The sequence below is a fragment of the Fringilla coelebs genome (assembly GCF_963513975.1).
Source record: "Fringilla coelebs genome assembly, chromosome: 21".
Lineage (NCBI taxonomy): Eukaryota > Metazoa > Chordata > Aves > Passeriformes > Fringillidae > Fringilla > Fringilla coelebs.
In genome coordinates, this window is record NC_140047.1 from 1956745 (window position 1) to 1971949 (window position 15205).

Below are 15205 nucleotides of genomic sequence, written 5' to 3' on the forward strand. Positions count from 1 at the left end.
GCGGGAGCTGCTGGCAAGCTTGAACCGCAGGTGAGGGTGGCAGGGGAGCCGCCAGCGCTGGCCGTGGTGCCCCGACGGTGCAGACAGGCTGGGGGACCAGCCAGCAGCAACTCTCCTTGCATTGCTGGTGCTGAGGCAGTGTGGAGCTGGGGTAGAGGTCAGTGCAACCATCCAGAGCCATTTCCCGTGGAGAATTCCTGGCCAGGAGAGCTGCTGTGTGAGTGCTACATGCTGGCCGTGGCCAGGTCCTGGGGATGTTTCTGTGCAGGAGACGTGGGAGCCGGGGTCTCGGCTGGCGGCACTCCACGGCTCCGGAGTACCGCGAGTAGCTCAGGGGCGAGGGCTGTGGGGAGGGAGCTCTCCTGCTGCTGCCAGACCACGGACGGGACGATGGGGGGGAAGGGAAGAGGGTCCATCCCCTGCAAGGAGCAGAGCACACATCCTCCAGCCCCTGCGGCAGACGGGAGGGTCACTCGGCACAGCAGGAACATGTGCCCAGCCTACCACACCAGGAGCTGGCTGCTCCTGCTGCACAGGACCGTGGAGCCCTCCAGGTGGTGGGAGACGTGGAGCACACGTCTGAGGGGCTGTGTGTGCTCAGAAGGCTGCAGCCTGTGAGGTTAAGCACGTGCTTGTGGTCTGGCACCAGCCCTTCCCTGCTACCGTGGGAGAGCAGGCACCGTGTGCCTTCTGCAGTCCTTTCCCCTTGCACGGAGCCAGTCACTGGCAATTCTGATCATTGTGGCACTGTTTGGAAGCAATTATCTCTGTACAGTGAAGTCCAAACCTTGTCCTGGTTCTGCCGTGCTTCCTGGGGCACGAGCATGGCAGCAGGCCTAGGAAGGGAGGGAGATATACAATGGAGTCACTGTGTATGGATGAAGGATGCTTTCCTCCCATCTCACCCAGAAGAACCCATCAGTGTCCCTTGAAAGGCAGTCCTGGCTGTGCCTTCCTACTGTGTTGGGCAAGGACTGATGGCCCTCGGGGAGAAGGTCACACCACAGTGCTGACTGAGGGGTCGGAGAGGTTGAGCTGGCCGGTGATGTCGGTGGGGTGATACTGCTGCAACACACAAATAGACAGACAAAGAGAAAGGAGTGTTAGGCAGTTCTGGCACTTGTCCCCGCTGCCACTTCTATCCCACGTGTCCCTACAGGACATCTCTTGGGGGTGAAGCAACGCCCTGAAAGCTGCTGCTGGCTGAGGTCCCCTTCCCAGTGCCATCCACGCTTGTGCAGAGGTCGTTGCAGACGCTCTCCAAGCACCCTGGAGCTGGGCAGAGGGGACACCCAGGAGCGTAGTGCAGCTTCTGCAGAGTGTGGCTGCCACGTCACCCTCTGAGCCAGGCCCTCTCTGCTCTGGGAGGGCTACAGAACAAAGCCTGTGACTCATCAGCCCAGCCCACGCCTGAACCTGTGTTTGGAGGGTCTGGCTGGGTTTTGGCACCCCTCTGGTGCCAGATCAAGCTGTGCTTTGAGGCCAGGGCGTTTCACCTCCTTGCTTGAATGACCCTGCCGTGACTATCCTTTCATGCAGGTGAGATGTGTGGTGTGGTTGGTTTGTGATAAAGTGTGGCATTGATTGCTAGTGTGAAATTACGGCCTGTGTTGGGGATGTGGTCTGGATTTGGGGTTCTGAGCTCCTTGCAGCTGGGGGGGCTTGGCATGGGAGAGGCCATGGGAGAGCCCTCCTCTGCTGCAGTCTCATCAGCAAGTAGGGGGCACAGCAGAAATACCCATCAATGGGCAAGAAAAACGTCCTTCCTCCCCAGGCAGGAATTTACAGCGGGGCAGTTATTTCCTCCCTTCCTCCTTCCAAACTCCCTCGCTCTCCCAGCTCTGCTCTCCAAACTCCACACCCTGACCTGGAAGCTCTGTCCTGCCCTGCTGTGAGCTGGAGCCTCCTGCGCTGCCCTCTGGGGTCCTAATCCGGTGCCGGGGCAGGAAAGGGTCTCTGTGGGTCTCGTGTACGGCAGCACAGATCCTCTCCAGTCACACTTTCCCAGCCCTTGCACCACCCTGCCCAGGAGGGCTGATGTTTTGAGGGGCTCCGGGGGGGCTCCTCGGTGATGGATTTCACCTGCCCCGCCTTGGTCGATGGTGGCCGTGGCCTTCGCGGCGCTGCCGGCAGCTCTGGCACTGTGGCTACCCTGTGTGCTGCACACCCTGCCTCCTGCCACCCCCCAGCCTTGCATGGGCTCCCTGGGGCTGCCCTGCCCAGCCCGGATCCGTGCTTCCTGGGACCCCTCGGTGGGAGCAGCTGGGGCAGGGCTGGGAGCCAGCGCGCTCCCGTCTCCGGTGCCGAGCTGGGACACGCTGACACCCAGGGAGCCTCTCAGGGGATCACCCTGGCACCTCTCAGGGGACCATCCTGCCACCTCTCAGGGGATCACCCTGCCACTTATGGCACTGGCTAAGATTCCAATGGAGCCTCTGGGAATTCCTGGCCATAGCTTTGCCTTGCTAAGGGACAACAGCTCGGCCATCGCCCGCTGGCACAGGATGGCCGGGGCCATCCTGATGTTACTCTGCTGCCCTGCGGGGAGCTTTTTGTGGCTCTTCAGCAGCCCACCAAAAAACACCCCTCTCTCCCGAAATCGGGTGCAGCCACTCCCTCCTCATGAAAAATTTGGATTCCAGCTAAATGCAGTGTTTCCATGGCAGAGCTGCCGGGAGGTGTGTGCTTGTGGGATGGGGCTTGACTCCGGCAAGGAGGACAGGTGACTGGGAAAGGGGAGAGGCTGTGACTCACTGGTGGAGGAGAAGGAGGAACTGGAGATACAAAAATGAATGGGTAGAAGAAAGGTCCTTTGTTAAACATCCTGCCTGATGTGAGGGGGGTGGAAGAAGCAGAGTGTGCCTGTGTGAGTGCGTGTGCCTCGGTGCACGTGTGCATGTGACTGCTGTGGTGGTATAGCAGGGCAGGCTGGGGCCTTCTGGCCTCTCTGCACAGCTCTGGGGGTGGGAAACGCTAAAACAACCAAGCGAAATGGGCAATCTGGCCAGAAAAATTAAAATACAAGAGCATGGCTTTTGATTTGAAAGCATATCTCCTCCAATCACAGAGTTATCACAGGGTAACATTCTCATTTACTTTTTTTTTTTGTGTGTAAAGTTCATGCATGCAATTTTTAATAATAAAAATTAAAATTAAAATAAAAAAGGAAAAGGAAAAAAAAAGCAAGAAAACGGTCATATCAAAACTATGTTAAAGTAGGACTAATGCTAGAAGCACATATCAGTAATTTAAGGTAAATTATGTTACAGGGATGGCGCAATAATCCCCAAACCAAACATTATAAAGCCAAGAAATTAATCAATATTAACCGTAGAAGAGACTCAAACATGTTAAGGTATGGAAGTGAAGTGAAGGCACCAAAAACTTTAAATGACAACCAGGAAGAAAATATAGACAAGAACTTAATGTCTTTAAAAATGACTTCAACCTAACTGGGCTCATATGGTAGTCCCTGGCTGGTGGAAGATTTTCTGGAAGAATTTTAGTTTGTTGTTGTGGTTTTTTTTTTCCATTAAAAATTAGGATTCCAGCTATATGCGATCTTGCTGTAGAAAATATCAACTTCCCTTTAGGAAAAAAAAAAAAAAAAAAAGTTGTCTTTGACCTACTTTTGGTTCTTTTGGGCCAAAAACTAGGCTCTTTCTCAGCCAAGAAGCGTTTGGCTTTGGGACAGCTGATCCTTCACTGAAAAGGTGACCTTTTCCAGGAAGCCCCTCGGTTGTCGCCCAGCTCTGGCACCATGCCCACGGCGGGGCGGTGCCGCGGGCCGTGTGTCACTGGTGTGTCACGGGGGCTGGGGCTGGCAGTGTGGCTCTGCGGGGGCTGGCGATGCGGGGGGCTAAGGGACCTGTGCACCTCGATCGTGTCTGTACGCAATGTGCCGGCTCGGAGGTGTCAGTGTGGTTTATGCGTCTCACATGGCGTCTGTGGGGTTGCAGTATCGTGGGTGGCTGCGATGGATGGACACGTCAGCTCTGCCAGTGCTACTCGAGTTGCAGGAGCTGCCTATGGGGAACACATGCATCTCCTCCTGGGGCGGTGGGGATGATGTGCCGCGGAGAGGCTGTGCAGCTCGGGTGATGGTGGGCGCTAGGACGTTCAGAGTGGGGTGGAAGCTTCCCAGGGCTGTCTTGGCTCCATGGTGCCAGCCTGTCTCTCTGGCACTCCTGAGGGACCATTCTGCAGGGCTGCAGAGCAGAATCCATTTTTAAAACTCCCGACAACGGAAAGGAAAGAAGCAAGGCCGCCAGGTCTGCGTCTTTCGCTCGCTAGCCAGGAGAGCCCGCGGGGCTGGGGTCAGCCTGGCCTTCCAGCCCCAAGGGCTCTCCAGCCTTGCCCATCTAAGACCTGGTGTGGGCCCGCAGCTCTGCTGAGCATCATGAAAGAGAGCGCCTCGCTGCTTTCTCATCTTTACAAGGACCCCAGGCAACGTGCCCCAGCATGCTACGGACTCATGGGGCCTTCCAGCAGGAGGGCGTTGGGGTCTCTGAGCCAGGGCTGCTGCATGGAAGTGGAGGTCACCAAGCACAGGCTGTGACATGAGCTGGTGGCAGCACCCCGCTCCCGCTGGCTGCTCACCCTGCAGAGCAACCAGCAGGTCTGCCCAACATCACCACAAAGCTCGCTCCACCACGGACCTCCTGCCATTGCTGCTAGCCTCCAAGTTGGCCATGCTGGCTTGGATGTTCACCCCATCGGCCTGTTCTTGACCCAGCTAGCCCAGTTCCCTGGGAAACGTGTCCTGGGAGCCTGTCCATGGCACCCCGTGGCAGGCAGAGCATTGTGACAGGCTTCAGAGCAGTGGGGAATAATTGACCGTGCAGCTACCCCCAGGTGGGGACCATCTTCTGGGATGGCTGGGGTCGTCTCCCTCCACAATTTGTCCATGAACAATGTACCAAGAAGAGCATGACTGGGACCCAAACATGGGGTGCCCTGTGTTGTGCTGGACCCCAAGGAAGGGGAGAGAACAGCTCCATTGCCCACCCATGAGGCCTATGGTGCAGGTGGGCACTGGGCCTGGTCCGCTCAGGGCATTGGGGCAGAGAGGGTTGTGGGCTGGTTGGTGTAGGATGGTTGCTACACCATGGAGCAGGATCAGGACCGGGATGATTCCCTGAAGAAGGAGCAATGTGGGGGTTACCAGGGGTGCCACACACCAGCTACCCCATTTTTCCTGGATTCCCCCCTCTCCTCTGCTCACCGGTGGCACTGGTTCCCCCAGGTGCCCAGGGCACCATCATGTTGCTGTTCTCCCAGGGCAGGACTCCTTGATTTCCTAATTGTGGAGTAGTTCAAACACAACAGAACATGGGGGTCTACTCAGCACTTGCAGATCTTTCTGCCTATTTTTCTCCCCTCTATTTTCTCTGCATCCTACTTGTCCCTCCTGCTCTTCCTCCTCCTCCTCACTCTTGCACCACCCCCTGCACCACCCCCCCCATCTCTGTCTCCTCTGCCCCGGTCATGGCTCAGGCCACAAAGACACACCCTGTGACCTCCCTGCAGAGCTGCTCAGGGGGTGCAGCAGTGGGGAGAGGGGACTCCAGACATGGGGGCATTACGGGGACAAGGTGCCACCCAGGGAGCACAGAAGCAGCTCAGGAAGATGACAGGGATGCCCATCTTCCCTGGGGGTACAGATGATGAGTGGGAAGAGTGTGGGTGTTCCCCCCCGTGACTTCCAGGCTTCGAGGTGACAGTGAGAGGAGCACTTTGTGTGAGGTGGTGGCAGTCGAGCCCGGCCGAGGGCTCAGCTGTCCCCAGGGCCGCGTTCCAGGGGTGCTCCAGGAGCTTCTCGGTATGGAGCCTGCGCGGGTGTCAAGGGCAGCCTCCTCCATTTCTCATACACAGCCGTGGCCCCGAGACCCCCTGCGATACCACATGCTGTCCCCGAGGCGCCCAAGCTGCGGCTGGGGACGGGCCACCCCACCACGGGGGCCACATCTCCCCGCGCTGCCACCGTCCCCCCGTCCCCGCTGCGCCTCGGGCAGCCTGGCGGGGACCTGCTCTGAGCAACCCCGGCACAAAGCCGCCGGTCGCCCCGGGGAGGGGATCTTGGCAAGCCCGGCGCGCCAGGAGGTCGGGCAGCAAAACGCAGCGGGCGCTGCCACACGAGACAACAGAGTAGCCACAGTGCAGAGTGTCATACAACAGACGGCGACATGCAGAGGGACACGGCTCAGTCCGACAGACCAACAGCCCAACCTGACGCTGAAGTGTCTGAAGCTCCAGCACGAGCAGACACATTTGCACATTTGGAAACAGCTGGCTTTAGAGGCAGCAATTTGGAAATTTTCTCTGGTTATGTGAGAGCAGCGGAAAACACAAGTTTGAACCAAGGCTGGGTCTTTAACAACCTCCTCTTTGGAGCCTTTTCATCTCTTTTCTAGAGCTGCATTACTGCTGATGATAACCAGAGACAGCTGTCACTCCTGTGCGAGGACTATTCCGAATGCTAATTGTCACAAACAAAAATCACATGTAGAGAGTGTGACACGCATGGCTCTTGGTGAGGTGACACGGTGCCCAAATTAAATCGGGGTGATTGTTTTTAGGCATACAATGACAAACAGGTACAGGAACACTTAGGAACAGAAAAAAAAAAGAAAAAAAAGAAAAAATGTCATCAGTTTCAAGAGGTCAGCACCGGTAAGGTGAGCGAAGCACAGAGAGGAACATCAGAAATCATCCAGGCAAAAAGAAAACAAAAAAAACAAAACAAAAACTCGGTTGCATCTCCCAACTCATCACAGGACTCCAAGCCACCTCCTGCCTGCCCTCCAGGATCTCAGCATCCTTTCAGGTACACGGGATGACTGACTCACTGACTGACTGACTGACTGGTGACGAACATGAGCTATGCATGTACACTGGCAGCTTCGGGATGGGTGTGTGGCAGTCGATGGGATGGCAGAAGAGAGAAAGAGAGAGAAAGAGAGAGGGCAGAATTGTTCTTCTTCCTCTTACCGTATCCTTGGAGGACCTACGTCTCTTGAAGCTGGAGGCCAGGGTGGAGGTGATGGACCTAAAAGTGGCTTTCTTTTTAGGGTCAGGTTCTGCTCTACCACTTTTTCTATCCTAAAATGAATATGTATAAGTAATTAGATCTCTACTGTGTTGTTGGAAACTCTAAATCTATTTGAATACTGCCCCGTGTCATGGCCTTCATTTAGGTGAGAAAGCTACTGGAGGTGTTCTGTCACTCCCAGTCCTCCAAGGGCCTCCGTGACCCAGGGCTACGGCACAGCCACCACACTGCTACGGCTACGGGGGGCCGGCCTCGCGTCTGGAGCGCTGGGAACCCCTCTGGGAGGCAGCCCTGCTCTCCTGGTGTCTGCAGCCAGGCCGGCACAGCTGACCTCGCTTCCTGGGGATGCTCTGCCTGGCGCCCTGCCCCTCGCTTCCACCGCTAGCCTGGCTGGACCGAGACGTGAGATGCTGCACCTACCACTAAAAAAAAAAGTGCTCAGGGCCTTTTCTGAGGCTGAATCCTAGTGCCACAAGAGAGAGAGAGGACTGCATTGAAAGAGAAGTCATTGTATGAATATTCTGTAAAAAAAATGTGTTCAAAAATTCAAATGATGCAGTTGTGCAAAGCCGAACGTGGTTGTTGGTGGTGGTTTGGTTTGTTTTCCAAAGTAAAACAGGCTAAAAAACAAAAAGGAAACTGGAAGAAAAAGAAAAGTAAAAAAAAAAAAAATACAAAGGAAAAGAAAGGGAGGAAGCAAAGCGTTAGTGCCATGATGTCGTCGGGTCGGGATGAACTCAAAGAGAAACGGAACTGAAAAATGTAGGCGTTGGAGTTAGCGAGTCGGACCTGGTTGGCGCAGGCTGGGAGCACCAGCCGCCATGGTGCGGGGGCCGCGGGCCGGGGGGCCCGGCCGCGCTCGGCGCCGGGCGCTGGCAACGAGTCCTCCCCAATTGCTTTGGTGCCAATGAGTGTGACCTTTCCGACGGGGGACGGAGTGACCAGGTCTGGCTCTGCTACCGCACGGGGGTAACCAAAATGTATCCCGCTGGTGCGTAGAGCATGCTCGGGGATACATTTGCTCCTCCTTCTCAGTTCTCTCTTTTGCGGACATGCACAAACGGAAAGGAAAGCAAGATGAATGGAATGAAATGTCTTTTTCTTCCATGGCATCTCAGGAAATAGCCATGGCAAAACTGTGATCCCAAAAACCATTATTTTTGTTTGTTTGTTTTAACAAATAAATCTTTCCACTTGCCTACCTTCTAGCAATGTACCAGATACTAGTGCTCTGACGTTTCCTCCTGTGGAAAAGTCTTACAATGTCAAACGGCTCTTTACCATGAGGCTGTTTACCCCCACAGGGCAGCATGCTTTGCTCACAGTCCCACAGACTCTGCCCAAGGACCCAGTGCAGTATTTTCTAGAAGGTTGGCAAGTGAAAAATGGCAGTGCGACTAGTGTGCTCTGTCCCAGCAGCCTTAACCCCCTCGGTGCTGCTGCTTTTTGGAAGCAAAGGAAAAAAAAAGGAAAAAAAGGAGAAAAAAAATTGAGAAATGGCTTTTCCGAGACTCTTTCCGGTGAACTGAACCCAGCGAGCTCTCAGGATGCAGCAGCCTGGCCTCGTGCTCCCCTCGCTGCTCTCGGGCAGCCCCCCCACAGCCCCAGCCAGCGCTGCTCCCCAGGGCCCCGCCGGGCTCCTCGGGGGTCCCCGAGCCTCCTTCTCTCTCTGTGCCTCGCTGGCTCTGCTCCGAGCGGCTGTGTCCTTTAGCCACCTAAAGGAGCTCTCGCTCTGTGAACGCCGCTGCGCTTCCCCAAGGGAAAAACCAGCCCGGGCAACTCAGACAGAGCCTCCAGCTGCCCTACACTGGGGTCAGGGGCACTGTGGGGCTCAGCCCCAAAAGCAGCAGGGGAAGGGAATTGTGAGGCTGGTGGCCCACAGACGTGCCCATGGCTCAGTGTCACTGCCAGGCGCCTCTGACCCTCCTGGGCTTCCCTGCCTGAGCGGCACAGAGATGTTCCAGCAGCAGGAGAAGCCAGGGAGAGCAACAGCCCCATAAAAGGAGACCAAGGGAGGCTTGGCACTGACAGGGACCGGCACTGCTGGCTCCTGTGTGGGGAGATGTCCTTGTCTCCAAAGGACAAGAGCACGCACCGCCTCTTTTTGGAGTTGGTCCTGGGTATGGCAAGGGCTACCACGCTGCTGCAGAGCAGGCAGGGAAGGGGAGGTGATGGAAACTATCCCTGGAGCATTCCTCCACCTGAGTGCCGGGCAGGGATGGTCAGTGGCAGCAGGCTGACCTTCCCATCTGCTGGAGCCGGGCTGCAGGGCAGAACCTGCAAGGAGCCGTGCTGGCACTGCCTGCTCAGCCAGGGCAAGGTGTGGCTCTGGCACGTGGTCCCCAGCAGAGCAAAGTCCCCATACCGAGCTCCACTGGGGGTGTTTGGGCCAGGCCTCTGCCCTGTTGGAGCTTTGCTGGGAAAGACAGCATCGGGCAGGGGCAGCTCCCGGGGAAAAGGCAGGGACACTATCCTACAGCTTAACAGGCACCGAGTTAACCCAGCTGGAGCTAGAGGGGGTGGGGGACAGAGGGCCCCATGCTAATCCACAGCTCTGCATTCACTGATTTGGTGAAGGAATGGAAAACGCACCTGGTGGAGATTTGCTCTAAAAACGGTTTGTCCTACCTGCAGGTTTTTCCTCCACACATTAACGGCCGCAAACGCCAGCTGCATCTGCTTCCTCCGCGCGTCCTTATGCCTTTTGTAAGCTATCTCTATGAATATTAAAAATATCCCGGCAACAATACCTCCAGCCACCAGCATAAACACACCTGAAATAAGCAGGAAAGTTACAGGGGGCAGTGGAATTGCAACATGACCCCTCACTTCTTCTGCATCATGCTCAGCGATGGGAGCATCTGCCAACCCGGGGTCCCCCTGCCATCCCCTCACAGTCCTGGAGGGCCGGGAGGGGAACAGAGCCTGGCCACCTAAAGGGGTGTCAGTGCCAGCTCTGGGGGGGCACAGGGCACTGAACTGCAGCACTAATGGGGACAGGCATGGCAAGCCCCAGGGCACACCCCATCCCCAGGACCTTGGGGCTATTTGCACCAGAACCCAGCCCTGGTGCTGATCAGGAAGCACAGCCATGCAAGAGCTCTGTGCTGTCTTTGGATGCCTGCAACCCTTGGGGCTGACATTTCTGGAGTGGTGTCTGAGGAGATGGAGCAAAATACCCCTTTTCTCCATTGCCTGTAACTGGCCAGCAGTGCTGGTGCAGATGGGGTCCCATCCCACACCCCTCATCCCTCATAACTGCATTGTCTGGCTGTAGGACCAGCAGCACCACCTCAGTGCAAAGGGAGAGCCTGTCTCAGGGCTCTCACAGTCTTTGCAAGATGAAAACTCCTCTCTATCAATTATCCTTGTTCTGGCCCTGCCCAGGGCACCTCAGGACTGGGGGGCTGCCCCTGGCCTCCAGCTCCCTCCTGCAGCAGGGCTCTCACTCGCCTCCCCCGAGGTGCTGTTCTCCTCTTTGCCAGCTCTGGTGGCAGCTCTGATGGCACTGTGACAGCCACAGTTGGGCCAGGGCAGAGGGAGGGGAGCCACGCTCACACCACAGCACCACTGGCAAGAGGAGTACCCAGGGAAGGTGGGGGAAGCTTTGTGGAATTGTTCTAAGCAAGGTGGGAATGGAGCCCACCTCAGCAGCCTCCCAGCACCAGGAAAGAACAAACCCAGAAGGAGCAGAGATTTGGCCTGAGAGGAGAGCCCCAGGGAGGATGTCTTGAGCAAAAGCAGGCTACCCAGTGAAGGGGAAGAAAGAGGTTTGCAGAACAAACCTGCCATATTTTCAAAGGTGAGTGTTGCTGGGGCATTGCTACGGGAATCACACTCTTGATACCTCACCCAAGTCTTGTCCAAATCCTCCATGAAGCCGTTCTCGTGAGACCTGCAAGAACAAGGAGACAGGACAGGGTAGTCACTGTAGTCACTGAGGACCAGCCACAGGCAGCTGTGGCACACCCTCCATCCTAGGGCTCTGGGCTTGCCTGCACCTCCTAGCACAGGAACCAGGGATGTGCTGGCTGTGTGTGTGCACCTTTGCACAGGTGTGTGTGGGCTGTCTGCAGGGGTGCCAGCACTGCATGGGCACACACAGCAGAGTGCTGTGAGCAGCACCCACAGCTCCCCACTGCCCCTGCAGCAGCTCTGGGGTAGTGCCTGCTGCCAAAAGAGCCACGTGTAGCCATGGGGCAGGTGTGCTCCCAAGGAAGGATGGAGCTGTCAGTGCTCTAAGAGCTCTTGGAGAAGGCTGCAAGGAGTGGACATGAACCACATCTACCAGTTCCCTCCTGCACTGTTCTTCTGCCTGCCAGGGCCACTTGGAGCCCAGGCAATGATGGACCCCAGTCCTTTCTGGTGACCCCCAGCACCCTCTAGGCCAGGGCACTGCTGCCTGGCAGCTCCCTGCAGTGCACAGTGAGGGCTGGGACACCCCAGCAGCTCGGTGTCACAGCTCAGTATCACAGCTCGGTGTCACAGCTCGGTGTCACAGCTTGGTGTCAGAGCTCGGTGTCACAGCCTGGGAGGACACAAGCCATGTCCTCTCAGTACTTGCCTGAACAGCTCGTGGGGATGGAGTGGGCACAGAGCACACATCCCACCACAGGCTCCCTGCACTTTCCTCTCTCTTGTTCCTGGTACAGCCTCACTACCTTCCTGGGCCATCTATAGCCCTGGGCTTCCCCACCCTCTCCCAGGAGGATACTGAGGACTCCTGTGGCCTCTTCAGGCTTCTCACATGGTGGTCCCAAGTCCCATCTGTCCTGCTGCCACCCCTCACCGTGTTAAGATCATCCATACAGGGTCCACGGCTCCCGGGGTCTTGCCCATCTTCCACATCCTGACCATTCTCCACAGGCCTTTCACCTTTGCATCTTGGGCAGGACCCTTGTGGCTCCTGACCCTGTCTCTCCTAAAATGAAACTCCCAGGACTCCCTCCCTTCACTTGCTCCTTCACTGCTGCCTGTTTTTCCACCATTACATTTCTCTGTCTGCAATGAGTATGGCATTGCCAAAGTAATACAAGGAAATCCCTTTTTACCCATAATGTCAGGGTGACTGTGACACCCCACACTGCAGGTTAGTGCTGCTGTAAAAGCCTTGGACTCAGACATACCCCTGTGTAACAGCCAGAGCTGAAAGAAAAGAGCCCTGCATGACCAAGCCAGGGCACTGCAATGCTGTGGGACAGGCTGAGCCTGAGGGAGGAGCAGGAGATGGCAGCACCCACACCTGCTCACACAGACCTGCTGGACAGCCCTGCTGCTCTCTGCCCGCTCTGCCTACAGCTGGCTGGCCCTCACTCTGCTCCCTGCCCTGCTCTGCCCTCCCTCCAGCTCCCTGCGCCGTCCCCAGCCCTTCGAGCTGCAGCTGAGCTGTGGGTCCCCAGCCCAGTCACTCAATGTCCCCTTGTCGGGATGGAAGGGCAGCCCCCAGCGCCCCTGTCCCCGCAGAGGTCTGGAGGGAGGCTGGCAGTGCCTGGCACGAGCAGCATTTGAGGCAAGCCCCCCGCCAAGAGCCGTGTACAGACTTGAGGATGGCCAGGGAGACGTTCTGCTTCCAGGGGCTGTCCTTGCGCATGCCGATCCCGAAGCCGGAGCGGAAGAAGAGCTCCCCCGTGGTCACCAGGTCACACTTCTGGGAGGCCTCGAACTCCAGCACCGCCGAGTCCCAGATGAAGGCGTGGAGCTTGCTGGACACACAGGAGGATGGACGGGTCAGGCTGGGCAGCCCGGCTCGTCTGCAGCCTGTGTGGGAGCAGCGAGGGTGCTCCCAGCCCTCACTTAAACACTGAAGCCACCCGGCCTTGCACTGAAGGAAGAGAAGAGGCCAGAAGGGGAGGCCGTGGCCAGGGCTCCCACTGTGCCACCCCCACGCAGAGCTTGTGCTCCCCACCGAGCCCTGGGATGTAGCAGGACTGGGCAGATCCCACCCAGCCCCAGCTCGGAGGTGCCATCAAGCCATGCTTTGGCACAGCTCCCTCCAGATTTGCTCTGCTTGCTCCACCCAGCTGCAGCTCCCTGAGGCCCTTCCAGCGTGGCCAGGCAAGGTCTCTCCCTACTCACTTGTCCCTCACTGCCTGGATGGCCTCGGCAGCGCTCTCGTAGTTGTGCTTCTCCATGTGCCGGTACATGGTGCTCAGCTCCACCTGCCGTCGGAAGTAGATGTCCACAGAGCTCTGCTTCACCGTGGCGTAGATGAACTTATCCGAGGGGTTGCGCAGCTGAAAGGCAAGGGCGGGGCTCCAAAGTTTTATGTCCTTCACCAGCAGAATTTTCTCACCCTAAAGCTGTTTCCTAATCTCCCATCTCCTTCAGGGACCTGCTCCCTAGAGAAGCCCTTGATCTCCTCAGAGGATGCCACGGGCAGTGAATGCTCTGGGACCATGGTGCTGGGGCAGGGGATGCTCTGGGACCATGGTGCTGGGGCAGGGGATGCTCTGGGGGGGGGACACGGTGGCACTGAGGATGTAGGAGGCCCCTGGATGCCATGGGTCTGGCAGTGCTGTGAGCAGGGCACACAGCACAGTGTGGGATGCTGTGGGTCCGTGCTGCTGCAGGGCACATCCCTGCGTGCCTGGGCTGATGAGCTGTGGCTGTGTCCTTGCCAGAGCAGGAAATGGATTTGAGGCATGTGGAGAGTATTGACTGCACCGCAGGGACGATTTCATTAGTTATAACTCATCCATAATGAATCGTTTCCTCGTTGGGCAGAGGAGGCTCTCCAGGAACTGGCAGGCAGTTTGACTGCAGACAGGCTATTTCTGGACAGGTTGTTTTCCTGCTGATCCCTGCCCATGTCTGTCCATCCCCACCCAGGGCAGGGGCTCAGACTCATCAGCACTGGCCCAGGCAGAGCCCCCTGGGTCTGCCCCCACCCCCAGCACAGATCACAACCGTGGTGAATCAGGGCTCTGGGAACCACAAGCCGTGTGATATGCCTCAGGGAAGGGGAAAGCAAGAAAGGGGTCGTTACCCGGGGGTCATTAATGCCTGTGATCCTCTCCTCAGGTCGGTCTAACACCAGGAAGGCTGCCAGGTTGGCAGTGTATGAAGCCACAATGATCATAGCAAAGCCGGCCCAGACCATGCCAAGGATACGGGCAGAGAAACTCCGGGGAGCACCTGCAGGGAGAGATGAGAGATCAGTGGCACCACAAGGGCTTGGCTTGGTTGCCAAAGCTGTGTCAATCCTCATGAGCCCAATGGCAGCTGCAGATGTGCACCATCTATCTGCTCTGCCAGCAGCTGTGCAAGGAGCCTCTGCATTGCCCAAACAAAAAAAAGCCTCCAGCTCTTTCCAGGGCACGCTGTGTGCCACCCTGAGAGGGTGGGTAACCCTGGGCAGGGCATCCAGCCCAAGTTTCCCTGCCCTGTTTCCCATCCGGTGCTGCAGCTGGCAGGAAGCCCTGACAACTGCCACAAATGTGGAGACTCAGCACCACCAAATCTCCTACCAGCCTGCTCCAGGGAGGACTCAGGGAATGAGGTCCCACAGGGACCATGTGAGAGGGAGAGGCTGTGGAAGGGGGCAGGAGCTTCCCCCAGCCTGCCCAGCTCAGAGCCTGGGCTGCAGGGCAGAGCAGTCCTGCTGTGAGCTGTGGCTCACCTTCTCCAATGCCAGAGTTCAGCAGGACTCCCCAGGAGAACCACATGGCTGAGGAGAGAGTCAGGGCATCTTCTTCCTCCTCCTCACTGTTTACTTTGAACCGGCCAAATGGGCTGGAAAACAAGATGAAGAACCCTTGTCATTCCCCTCACCCTGCTTCCCAGGGCTCCCCACTGTGCCCTACGTGTCCTGGCGCAGCCCTGTGTCACTCATTCCTACAGACTGTGCCTGGTCCCAGGCAGCTCTTCCCTGTCCTGTCCCAGCACCTGGCACATCCCCATGCTGACCTGCAGCCCTGACTGGCTCACACTGCTACTGGTCCCATCACACTCTCTCCAGACCAGAAAGATCATCTGACCCTGGCCAGCTCCAGCCTCTCCCACTGCAGCACGGAGGGCTCCCTGCAGATTAGCCATCAAAGCCTCTGGGCACAGGGCTGAGGCATGGACAGGTGCTCTCAGAGGAGCTGCCACAGGGCCAAGGAAGGCCAAGAGGAAATTCTCTCAGAGCCCAGAAGCTGACAGTCCCCTTGGTCA

At 57.2% G+C, this 15205-nt stretch overlaps 1 protein-coding gene across 4 annotated transcripts in view; it reads right to left on the reverse strand.

The window, feature by feature from the left end:
* Positions 1-996: 996 nt before the first annotated feature.
* Positions 997-15205, reverse strand: part of GRIN1 (glutamate ionotropic receptor NMDA type subunit 1) — a gene marked incomplete at both ends in the record, with an annotated part of 36576 nt that continues 22367 nt past the window's right edge. For 2 of the 4 annotated variants that reach the window (XM_084219494.1, XM_084219493.1), the window contains 7 exons: positions 997-1065; positions 9680-9825; positions 10837-10946; positions 12592-12753; positions 13127-13284; positions 14037-14185; positions 14670-14782. In XM_084219494.1, the coding sequence (XP_084075620.1) occupies positions 997-1065; positions 9680-9825; positions 10837-10946; positions 12592-12753; positions 13127-13284; positions 14037-14185; positions 14670-14782 (907 nt within the window). Of the gene's footprint in view, positions 1066-4004; positions 4209-6990; positions 7102-9679; positions 9826-10836; positions 10947-12591; positions 12754-13126; positions 13285-14036; positions 14186-14669; positions 14783-15205 lie in introns of those variants that run through there. The other 2 variants (XM_084219492.1, XM_084219491.1) reach the window with 2 other exon arrangements.